At 38.4% G+C, this 12,642-nt stretch overlaps 1 protein-coding gene across 1 annotated transcript in view; it reads right to left on the reverse strand.

Annotated features, from left to right (window-relative positions):
- The window catches only part of rnf213a (ring finger protein 213a), a 36,577-nt gene that overhangs the window by 12,723 nt on the left and 11,212 nt on the right, over positions 1-12,642 (reverse strand). The window contains exons 24-35 of the mRNA XM_008416236.2: positions 12,391-12,528; positions 11,383-11,547; positions 9,067-10,342; positions 8,787-8,968; positions 8,546-8,701; positions 4,880-8,473; positions 4,672-4,796; positions 3,659-3,775; positions 3,454-3,578; positions 3,255-3,377; positions 3,038-3,093; positions 2,448-2,601 (exon numbers count right to left, since the gene is read on the reverse strand). Of these exons, the coding sequence (XP_008414458.1) occupies positions 2,448-2,601; positions 3,038-3,093; positions 3,255-3,377; positions 3,454-3,578; positions 3,659-3,775; positions 4,672-4,796; positions 4,880-8,473; positions 8,546-8,701; positions 8,787-8,968; positions 9,067-10,342; positions 11,383-11,547; positions 12,391-12,528 (6,211 nt within the window). The remainder of the gene's footprint in view (positions 1-2,447; positions 2,602-3,037; positions 3,094-3,254; positions 3,378-3,453; positions 3,579-3,658; positions 3,776-4,671; positions 4,797-4,879; positions 8,474-8,545; positions 8,702-8,786; positions 8,969-9,066; positions 10,343-11,382; positions 11,548-12,390; positions 12,529-12,642) is intronic.

Genomic DNA, 12,642 nt, shown 5'->3' on the forward strand with positions numbered 1-12,642 from the left:
TATATATAGCTTCTTTGTGTGCTTTGGAGTTTTTGTGCTGATAAATGTTTTTGCGAAGCGATAAAATCTGGTAGCTCTTAAATTGCTACAAAATAAAGCTGTATTTCCTTCAGCCCACTGGCAGCAATGTTGACACCTTGAGATGCCATCAGACCTAAATTCTGAACATCATGGCATGTAGTGCATCCCAGTTTTCCATGTCTGGTATATAACGTGTCCAGACAAGAGAGATAATTAGTAGCCCAGCATCATGACCTGTTTGTTCTGAAGATCCTGCAGCTTCCATTTCTCTTCCTAACATGGAGTTATATAAATTATATTAATTATATTAAATATTTGTTAAATATTTAATGAAACATATTTACCGTGTTTGATGTTTGTTGTAAATGACATATACTCACAAAGAACGACGTAATTAGACCAAGTTTGTCGTTTATTGAACGTTTAGAAACTACAGCGGCTGTAAAGAGCCACAGCAAAGGTAAAACAACCCGAACAGATGATCAACTCAAAACCACTCGCACTTTTTCTTTCTTTCCCTCTCACTTAAGCACACCCGTTTCCATGGCAACCTCCTGCGCTCCACAAGCCAACCCGAGATTATGTTAAAAATATAACATTCAGTCCGTTACGATATCAGGTTTTCAGGCTTGATATTTATTTTGCTGTCATTAATAATCCTCTCATGAACACAGTGGTAGTTTATTAGTTAATTTTAAACTCCCGCTCTGCTGGTTATTTTGGTAATGGAACCGAAACGCACAGAATTGCGCAACACCTTGTAGAAACAATCACTGAGATTATTGTTGCTGTTGGGTCATTAATTTGAACATGTTTTGTTGATTTTTTTTTGTTCTAAAGTTATGAATGGTTTGATAAGCCAACCAGAAGAGGACGTGCTGCTCTCAGCGTCCTGGCGGCATTCAGTTTGTCACCTAATGCCGAGATCAACTCAAAACCTTCCGCGATCGACATATTGCTCTAGCAAAGCACGAACAGTTCAGAAACAATATGAAATGGGAAAAAAGTTATTAACTGATTAAGTCGTGTTTTAGATTATTCTTGAAAATCTAATCAGTCACGGCTGATTAGTGGGTGAACTCACGGCTGCACAGTGAACCCATTCATGTTTTACAGCAGACAGCCGCTCCCCATCTCTTGCAGGTACTGCGTACCCCGCTAAATCTTTTAGGGGTACGCAGTACCCGACCGTACCCCCTTACTTTCACCCCTGGTCTTTCTCCTCCAAGAGCTGCTACATAGTGAATGGTTAACACCGAACAGCGGCAAAGTACGTAGCGGGTGTATGTGTACAAAGTGGAGCGGACACATCCAGATAGACAGAACACAGCAGGCTGCTGTAGCTGATGCTTAGTGCAAGTGCAGCCTTACGGACGAACCAGAAAATAAATTTCATACTATTCCAGTTGCAACAAATGGGTAGTGGAGGGGACCATGATGTGTGCATACCTGACAGATGTGTTTCAGTATATGACAAAGGTGCCAAAGAACTGTCGCGCACATGGAGACATAAATGCTGTACGGCAAGGTGAGAGTTAATCTAATAAAATTCAGTAAATGTGAAGACATAAACTAACAACTAGAGTATAGACATTTTTAGAAGTGTCTTGTGAGCCTGATGCTTTATTATTTTATTACTAAACTGGATATAATTTCAGCTTTTGTCCAGGTTCATTTAAAAAGTAAGCTATTATCATCACAAGTTAATTTTCTGCTGTAGAAAAACAATTGGTAGAGATGCACAAATTTGAAAATGTGGCCTGATATTGATATCCGATATTAATACTACTGTTGTGGCAGTATTTACCAATACATTATTTGATCAAATGTTTTATTCATTAATTGTCAGAATAATCAATATTACTTGGTTGCTAAAATAATCGTTTACAACAGCTCTAATTTATATTAGGTGTCCACAAGTGTTAGTTAAAGCACACCAACAGAAGTGGTGCATGCTGAGGTGGTTATGATATGATGCATTCAGGAAGTTACTTAGACCAACATTAAAAAAAAGGATGCTCAAGTGGCAGGTGTGACCTATTTGTCAGTTGTGCTGACAAATATGTCAGTACAACTGACAAATAGGTTGCTTTTAAAAATGGCCAGTCAACGGGGAGTCATTACCCCCAGTTTGTTCAGTGGATGTTATTTCTAAGAACAAGGTGGCCAGGTATGTATTTGTGCAGGTGTATGCTGTATCTATTCTATTCAAGACCGTTTCCTGCTCCCCATCCATGAACTGATGGAGACAAGATGGAGAATGAGCAGAGCTGCGTAGGTCTGTGACCCAAAAAGCCAGAGAAAACTATGGTTATTCTGAAATTTTCACTGGCATTTCATTATATGTCATAGCAAATGTATGAAGCAACATTTTGCAAAATTATCTAAACTGTGAAAATGAAAGGAAAACATATTTTCTGTCGTACCTTTTAGTTCATCAGTGTCACTCAGGAGAGTTAAAAGGATCTCAACCCGTCGAGTGCTGCGGAAGCCACTTGTCACTTGGTCCCTCAGCATGCCAACAGCAGTCTGCACACAGCTCCGGAGCAATGATGTGGTATCTACAACATTATCCAAGTCCTTCAGGAAGAAAAAAGACAAATTAAAATAAAAATATGCACCAACAGTGAGCAGAATGTAACAATAAATAATAATAATAATAATGTATTACAGGCATATTCAATAAGTTAGATAAAGCTTGTTTGCAGATTAAAAGTGCCACTTGACAATAACCTTTGAGCAAGTTCTGAACATTTAGCAACCTGTTTCTATATTAAGAATCTTTATATAATGGCCTAATGTAATATTCTTAAGTGTCATGTTTTTATTAGCTGCAGCCTAACCCGAAAGTCATGACAACATAACAAAACGCTTGAAAACATCAGTCTTTGTATAATTAATCTGTTTCACTTAGTGAATTAATTTACTGAAAAAAACATTGAATAATATTCTTGGTCATTAGATAAGACATTAGTTTTACCCAACTAAAAATGTGAAATATATCGTCTATACTTACGCTTTCTTCCAACTCTTCTTGCTCACTCTCCGTGTACATGTCGTCAGTCTCCATAGCTGTAATCATGTAAACACACACAAATATATATATATACATATTTATATAGTGCAATAAATATACATGCAATACATGTGTAATATAGTGCACATTATGTATCCTGTACATAATGTGCAGTAAATATATATTTATGTATGTATATTTAGCATTTTTCTTTTACCTTCAGGCCGAGTTGTTTTTGTTTCAAACATTTGACTGATTTTCATGTTTTGCAAGGTCTTGATATCTGAAACAATGTCCTTTGACCTTCTGAGGTCATCTATATGAACTGATCTCCAGGGTCCTATAAAAAACAGTGTCTTGGATTATTTCCTGGTCAGATTAAAAAACAAAATATTTCCAAATGGTATCATGTTTACCTCCGTGAAAACCAATGTAAGAAGTCCCTCCTTCCATCCTTGGCAACCTTGTGATAAAGTAGACAAACACCCTACATCCTTTGCTCTCCTGTGTAACTTTGTTGATCTCATTTAGTGATGAATACCTGGAAATGGACCACAACACTCAATATGGTAACAGGACGCAGTGGTGAAATCCTTATATAAAATGAATAGTGGGACTTACTTTGCAGATGCAATCAGGTTGCTGCTCTTACAGGGTTCATCAAAATCACACTGAATAATGAGGATTCGGTTACAGGGTCCAGTCACACTTCCTCCATTTTCAGTTGTCAGGAAGTTCCTTCAATTAAAGAAAAAGAATTTCATTTTTCAATTTAAGAGTATTCCTTATAAATAAGAGTACAATTTTATTTAACATTACATTTTAATTAATTATTGTGTAAAGAAATAGTGCAACATTTTTAACAATAACTTGAAAATAGCTAATATCTATAACATCATTAAATGAACACATATATTTTACTCAAATGAAGAACAAAACTTTGCTTCTACATATACACAAGATTACAATAAATGACACATGGGCTACTTTATAAATGCTACTCAAAAACTTGAGGTATTAATTCTTCAAGGTAAATAAAAATAATTATGAACCTGCAGAAAGTGCTGGTGGCTATTTATGAAATGCTTAATTTAAGCAAGATCCAACTGATTTGATTAATATGTTAAAATTCAAAAATACTTTATTGATCCCAATGGGAAATTAAATGTTGTAACTAATTAATTCAAATTCTTCAAAGTGACCATGTTAACTGCTGTTGGCAATACAAACTAATAATAAGTAATTTCTTCATAGTCACATGCTTTCTGTGACCGATTTAATGCATACAAATAAAAGAGATACAAATAAAAAGTGCATGCAATTTTTTTTCAACAACTACTGCGAGGGGGACATAGTGGATGAGGTTTCCACTCACAATTTTAAAGGGTTAATTTTTTTAATCTTAACTTTGTAAACTTCAGCTTAAACTAAAAAATCTAACTCTTAAATAGGCGCTTCACTCAACCAACTGCCAATGAATATGAAAGATTAATTTTAGATCTTTGTTTTTTCATGTCTTGTAAAAGTGTCTTAAAAAGTCTTTTAACCATGTTGGTATTTGGAAAAGTAGCATTCATTTTAAGTACTTTTAATTATGTTTTATAATAACAGTGTCAGTACATTTAAAAACAAACCTTATTTTCTTCAGGAAGGAGTGCTCTGTGTCAAACTGTTGAAGTGAGAGAAGCTCAACGCTATAAAACATTTTCTCCAGAGGTTCCATGTCAAAAGCAGTCAAAAGTCTGGAGAATGTGGTCACCTAAAGTTTGACATTCACATTAGATCCTGTAATCTGAAACAAGTAAATGATTCATGTCAAAATAAAAGGCCAGTAAGCATTACCTCTGTGAAGAATGTGTTGATGTTGGTTTCCTGTCTTGTGTGAGCATGGATGTAGTCAGCTAAACAGCTATTGCTTTGTTCCTCAAAGTACACCTTAGCCATATGTTGACTTTCCACTTTTGGCAGGCCTGTGCAGTCCAATCGCACCACAGAGTCTGGCGTAGCACATTTGAGAAGTATGAGTTTGGCCTGATCAAGCAGTCCCCTCTCGGAATCTGAAGTTTCCGAATTGTCCTTCCGCTCCTCTAATACTTGAAGAATCACAGAAGCACAGGTGTCTGAGTGGTAGCCAATGAAAACATCAGGGAGTGTGTACTTGTACATATCAGCTGCTCCAGCATGCTGACCAGTAAGAGATACAAATAGCTTTGCCCATCTCTCCAGTTCTTCAACCATCTTTTTCTGCTCAGCTTTAAGGACAGTGTGGATGTCCAGGTAGTGTTTCTCCAGCCTGTTGATTAGAGGTATTGGGAATTGTTTGTAGACCACTTCTCTTTCCTCAATGACAATTAGTCGGAAGTCTTTGTGCACTCTGCATTTTACACGATGGGTTCCCAATCCAAGATCGACATATTTCTGTCCTCCCAAGCACACGTAGTACTGATTGAGAGCATCATAGAGACTTTCATAGAGATTCTGCAAGTTTAGCAGCACAACTGTTTGGCCTGTCTCCATGCAGATCTTCACTCTGTTGATGTTGCGACAGATTTGGGTGTACTCTTGATCTTTTGGAAAGCTGGATCCAAAGATAATTTCTGGCTGACCACTTTCAGAAAAGAATGTTTGCTGTAGGATCTGTAGGGCTGCATAATTTTTTGTTAGCACAAGAAGGTACCGACACTCTTCATCTTGTCCAACTGCTTGAATGTTTTCTTTCACAAACTCGATGGTGTTGATGTTCTCCAAATTTGGAGAAATTTTAAGTCTTTGGGTAAAGACAGAAACGACATCAACATCATCCCTGCCACTGAAATTTCTCAAAACAACCTTGACAATCTCCTCTGCTGCAGGTTTTCGTTGAGAGGTCTTGGCCACAGCAAAGATCATCTTTATCAGGCTGTAGTAGTCACGTAGGCCAAAAAAACCTTTCCCTTGTTTCCGGCAAATGTTCAAATAGGATCTTGCAAATGGTTGAAAGAAATCCCTGACTCTCTCCAAAACCATTACATCAGATGAGCATATGCCTTTAGCACTCTCAATGAGTTCTTTCTCATCAGGGTCACCACGTGAGACAAAAATGCCTCTGTTCATCTTTGCGGGGTCCAACGCCCAGTTGGAAATACCAATGAATCCAACTTTTTTGTGTGGTAGTGGTTCATCATCAATGCATCCCTCTTCCAGCAGCGGGTGAAGTGTTTTTAGCGGCATCTTTGGAGAGTCCTCTGCCAGCCCAATTTCATCAAGAACCACAACTGAAATGTACTCATTGAGATTTTTTCCTTCCTGAAAGCGGCCACATTGCTTGAATGTGTTGATGATACCTTCAGGAGTTGAATGAGGACTACACTGGAAGGATACCAAATGGATCTGTTTGAGCATCTTATAGAGTTCAGAATGAGCAGCTTGTCCCTGCATGGCATCTGCTACTAGAGTTTTGGAAAGGGACTTTGAGCTTCCAGGTTTTCCAACTAAGAATAGGGGGATTCTTAACTCAATGCAGAGAACCATCATGAAGACATTTTCTTTGAGGGCACTGTTTCTTGCAATGGTATCTCCCATTGGCACACCACTCAAGAGTAAATCTTGCATGAGTGAAATTTCATGCATCACTCTCATTGGGGTGTATGATAACGGTAATTTGGTACTGATTTTTTGTCTGTATTTGTCCTTATTTTCAAGACAGGCATGGTAACACACTCCTATGGCCATGACAAGGGACCAGAGAACAGGATCTTGAACCTCAGGTTCATTTCCTTCATCGTTTTGAGTACACTGAAATTTTTTAAGCTCTGAAAAGAACATCTCATGGTGGTCATGGAACCAAACAAAAGCTTGCATGCAGCGCTCTACATCTCTTAAGCTGACAAAGCTGCATTCATCCTTCCTGGTTCTCATGTACTTCTGTGAGGCTGACAGAACATCTGTGATGCATTTGATGTAGGTTTGATCTATTGATTTGCTTGTAGTGACTCTTTGAACAATCTGCTGGATGTATATTTTTTCTGTGTGATCATTTAACTGTCCAAAGTCCCATACCAGAGGAATCATGCTTGGTGGCAATGCTTGAACTCTATACACCAGCTGGCGCAAAGGTATAGACCCCAGTTTTTCATCAGTCTCTTCTGCTCGAACTCGGTACCCAAGACCAGCAGATTCCAATCTTTGAATCATGTCATCTGTGTGCTTTCTGTAGGGATTACATGCAGCAATAATCTGCAATCCTGAGTTTGGTGTTAAGGAGTCTCCCTTCACAGTCTTGTCACAAAGGACCTCCTTGATACTGCTGATGGCCTCTGTAGTATTGGCCTCATCAAAGAAGAGGACAGAGTCAAATCCATAGTCTTGCTTGTTGATCGAAGCAATGTCTTCTGCTTCTCTGACTTTACCATAGATCATTTCTGAAGTTGTCCCTCCATGCACCTTGACCAGTTTCATGTTCTCAGTTGCAACTCCACTCCTTCGCAATTCACAAAGGAATTTTATTAGCCGGGTTTTTCCACAGCCCGTTTCTCCCATTATGATGACAGGTATGCCACATCTGAACCGCATGTGGATTGCTAGCATCTTCAAAATGTTGTCTGTGGTAAGTTCATATGTTTCATCAGGGTCAAGAGGCCACTGGATACCAAGAACATTGCAGATTCGCTCTATTTTCTCCCATCTTGGGAGACTATCAAAGTCTATGTTGAAAGGAACTCGTTGGAGCTGTAAGCCTTCATACAATGCTCTGGTCATGACATTCCTTCTGATCACCCTTCCAGAGGTGGGTTCAATGGCATCAACAAAGTTCTGATCATTGGGTTGAAGATGAAAGCCAATAAAGGTCATGGAGACATGGTCATCATTGAAGAAGATGTATGGATGTGGCTCTGTTTCCCATCTTTTTCTGATGAGAAAAGGAGCCAGGTCTTCATCTCGGACACCAACCAGATTAACTTGTAACCTGCCAGGACTCTGGTCAGAGATGCTGAGTGATGGAGTGGCAAAGTCCTTTGCCATCAGAATCATGAAATCCACCACAAAGGTTTTGAATCCGGTTAGTGTGTCTCCAGTGAAAGTGGCATCACAAAAGACTGATGTCTCACAGTCTCTTAGTTGAAGGTTAAGAAACCAAGTGAAATTTCTAAGTTCAGCCCAGGAGGGGTCCATTACCCCACAGTACATGAGAAGCATCTGAAGACATTCTACATGTGACCCCTCAACACCCTGATATGTGAAAACATCTAGATCGATTGTGTTGTGGAACCTTGTCAGGTACTGGTATGGCCGCTGAAAGGCCTCGCTCCTGAACTCTTTATCATCCATCAGTGGGTCCTCACTGCTCACAATAGTAGGATCCTCCTGCTTTCTCATCTCTAGCATAAGGACCTCTTTGGGTGGTCGGCAGAAAATTTTAGGAAACATGTCCACAAAAGTGTTTCTTGCCGTTGGTGCCTAAAAGAAGTGAGAAGACAGGTAAGGTAGACAAATTTATACAAAGACTGAAAAATACTGAAAAAGTCTTACCTCCCGAGTGGCATTTCCTGTTGACTTGACAGTGGGCTCTAAAATCTCAATGACATACAGTTGCTTGTCATTGCACTGCCACATTTTCCCCTCAGAGTCCATCAAATAGCGCAGGATCAACAATTTGAATAGGAATTCTGGAAGTCCTTTCTGGACCTTTTCAGGAGCAAAACAAACAATAAGACACAATCTGTCAAAATAATTATTTCAATGACTCAATATTAAATAACGTAATATTTACCGATGATGTGACATCAAAATGGAAGATAATGAGTTCTTTCCTTTTGGGAGTGTCAAGTAAAGACTGAAGGATGACAGTCTCATCAACTTTAGGTTCAATCAAGCAAATACATTTCAACATTGACTGCTTTTTAGTAGAGTATTTAAGTTTTTCATACATCCTCTTGATGTACAAAGATTTACCTGCAATATAAAAAAAATACATTCAGAGCTATAAACAATTAGATTTTTTTATTTTCTATTAGTGTAAGACACCGAATAGAAATATTTAATATACTCACCAACACCAGCCCTTTGAGATGAAACAACACCAACGCACAGTCTATCTTTGAAAGCTGCTGCAGCACTGCACTGGTCGTCTGGGACAGTGTAGTGTTGTTGCAGGTATTGCTGGATCCTTGCTAAAGGCTCTTGGGGAATCATGTGCAACCTGTACTGGCTGAAGGCAGATGGAAGATAGGCATGTTCTCTCTCTGAGCTACAAATAATAACAAGCCTGTAGTCCTTCCTGCTCTGCATTTTCATTTGCTGGAAAAAGTTCTCAACTTTAGAGCTCACATCGTAACTCAGGAGATCTCCATATACCAAAGAGTATATCTTTTGTCCCCTGTAGCCATTGCCAAGGCAGCGTCTGAGGAACAGTTCCACTTCTTCATATGGGGTTGAGTGGTTGCACAGTAGAACTTCATCATAGGTTGGAAGAGCTTCGTCTTTGCTGCTCATGTAAATTGAGATGCAGGATGCCAAGGCATCATCGTGTGGACAAACAATGAGGTTTGGCTTTCCATTGACCAAACCTCTGGGCAGTTGCCTGTTTATGAACTTTCCACTGTTATCAGAAATGTCTTCGTCACTGTCGTCTTCTTCATCTTCATCATCTTTGTTGGCCAGTAGTTCCAACAGTAGGCCAAGAGTTTTTATATCAAGAATGTTTGGCAGAAAATTCTTCATGTCTTTCATGTAAGCATTCCATATGTGATCAAATGCCTGCAGACCCTTTGCTTTTTCCACAAGACTTTGCAAAGGATCCAGTTCACTTGTCAACTCTTCCAGGTCACTTGTTGACACCACAACAAAAGTCTGAAACTCAATGTCCTCATTTTGATCCTGGGGTTTAGTAATGATTTCATACTGGAGCTCATGCCACACATGCCTCAGATCTGTGGATGTGCAATTTGGCTTGATAAAGGAGAGCATCATAAGGACTTGGTCCTCAACCTTGTTTACATTTTGTTGTGTCAGCTTGCCACAGAGATAGACAATCTGCTCGGCAGTGTAGTAGTTTAAGAAATATTGTTGGGATCTTTGTTTGTGTACAAAGTTCATCCAGTATTCCAGACATTTCTCCATTTTTCTGCAGAGCTCAGGAAGCTGCTCCTCTGGGTTGCCCTCCACAATGACACTAAGAACCCTGCCCAAATTAAAGTCCATCAAAATGCTGGGTTCAGCATAACTTGAAGAGCAATTAATCTGCACTTCCCAGTGTCTGAACAGAGGATTTCCAGCGGCGTAAAGAGCAATGAAGGCCTCTGTCAGTCTTTGAACACTTGCAAAAACCTGTAACACAGAAAGAGTAACTCACAAAACAGAAAATACCCTAATGAGAGTTTTAAAAACATTTAGGATTTTCTACACAATCCCCGATTAAATGAATAAATCAATATTGCTTAACATATAGTGCATAGCACTAGCTCATAGAGCTGCGGTATGTAACTTTTAAGAAAAATATGTTTTTTGAATATTTCTTAAAACTATCACCTTGTCGTGACAGTATGAGACAAATAAACTGTGAAAAGATCAAGCTTCTCAACCTTGTCCCTGTGCTACTATTGCTGTCTAAAGAAATGCACCACTGAAAAGCAATCAGTCAGAGCCAGTAGGAGCATCTTAGCGCTGTCAATCAACTTTGTGAACACGTAGTAAAATGGTGGAGAAACAATTTACCTCAACAGGAAAACTATTTATCTCCCACCATCTGTAGCCATGCTAATTAGCCTTAGCATTTATGTCAGGCTCTACTGACAAGGAGAAGCTGCACTGTATCAAGAGCGTAAAGGGGCGAGAGGAAGAGGAATGAGCAGCACGCACATGGCCATGATTGACAGTCCTAACACCCTCCCCATAGTTCTGATTGGTTGTGTCTAGTTAGCACTTGGATTTTTCAGATTGTCTCATACTATTCTGTCATGACATAGTGACAGTTTCAACAAATACGGAAAAATATATTTTATATAAAAGTTACATACTGCAGCTTTAATGTGCTGACAGAGATTGTGCCAAAGACACTTCATTAAAGTGGCCACCATTATGTATGAATGACATTTTGACCATTATGAATTATGCACCATTATAAATCATGACATAACACTGTAGGCAACAAAGCAGATCCAATAATGTCTTGCAAATGAAAATGTCTTGATAATGCAAATCTCATCAGTGGTGGATCATGAATTTCGTAACATGTCAAAAATAATCAATTTGTAATTTTGATAACATTTCAAACTTCTTGTCATGAGTTGAATCAATTTAAAATGAAATAATGCTTATGGAAACATGACTAAATGGTCTTTCTACAGAATTTAATTATTTCATTTTACCTCAACAAAACGTTCAACTTCATTCTGCCCTTGGTCCCCTTTTCCAGACATGAGCATAAGTTTGTTTTGTAGCTCCCTCAGGTCTTCAAGAGAGTAGCAGCGCATCTGCCGACCTTCATCATGCTCCTCTGGAATCTGCAACTTCAGGGCTGTTTCAAGACTCAACTAGATAAACAAAAAAACATACATAAGCTTGTATTCATGATTTTGCAAGTTGAACCAGATATTTATATATGCCAAATAAAAAGACACACATTTTTTCCTCACTGTCTTAGGTTAAACCTGACCAAACTTCTCTTGTTTTATGTCAGTTAAAATTACTCAAATTATTTCTATTTCCTAAATGCCAAAAAACTTAGCAAGAACATTTATAGAGATATTTGTATAAATTTCCTCAAATTCAACAGCTTACATATTTAGCCAGTATCAGGAATGATAGTCTTTTAAACTGTCTGACATAGGTAAAACCTTTTGGGCTTCCTCCCACAAACTTTGATAGGTTAACTGAGACACTTGAGTTAACTGGAGGCACATCTCTGCATGTATTTTAAGGATACACATGAAATATGCTGCTTTCTTGTTTGACACAATGGGGAAACTCCAAAGAAATTAGCCAAGATATCAGGAGAACTGTGGAGCAGCACAAGTGTAGTTCATCATTGGGAACAATACACTGCTGTTTGAAGGTGCTACAAACATCTGTTCAAACAATTATATGCAAGCATATACATGATGAAAATGTCCAACCATCCAACCATACTTCTCATGAAGCAGATTGGTGCTCTCACTAAGCGTTGGGTATTTAGGAAATAGAAATAATTTTGGTCATTCCAACTGACATAAAACAARAGAGGTTTGATCAAGTTTAACTTCAGACAGTGAGAAATGTGTATGTGTATTTTTATTTGGTGTATGTAAATATCAGGTTTCGACAGTATTTTCTTAAAGATTACTACCTCTTTAGTGCATAAACAAACGGACCAATCTATCTTACTGAAGTGTTTTTACCTTTTTCACATCCCGTGCACTGATTAGGTAGATGCCTTTGTTGTTAATGGCTGAGGCCAATGAGAGAGAGGATAGCTCCACTGATCCATGACTGTCCTTCACAGTTTTTAACCACTCCAAGTGACGTGCACTGTCACGCTAAAATATAAAGAAAAAGATATCATAAAATATCCAGTTCCCCAAAAATTTACATTCATATGAATACTTGGAAATAATCGTAATTAAAGTCTTATTTATTTTTTATAATGTCTC

This window comes from Poecilia reticulata, linkage group LG8 (genome assembly GCF_000633615.1).
Source record: "Poecilia reticulata strain Guanapo linkage group LG8, Guppy_female_1.0+MT, whole genome shotgun sequence".
Taxonomy (NCBI): domain Eukaryota; kingdom Metazoa; phylum Chordata; class Actinopteri; order Cyprinodontiformes; family Poeciliidae; genus Poecilia; species Poecilia reticulata.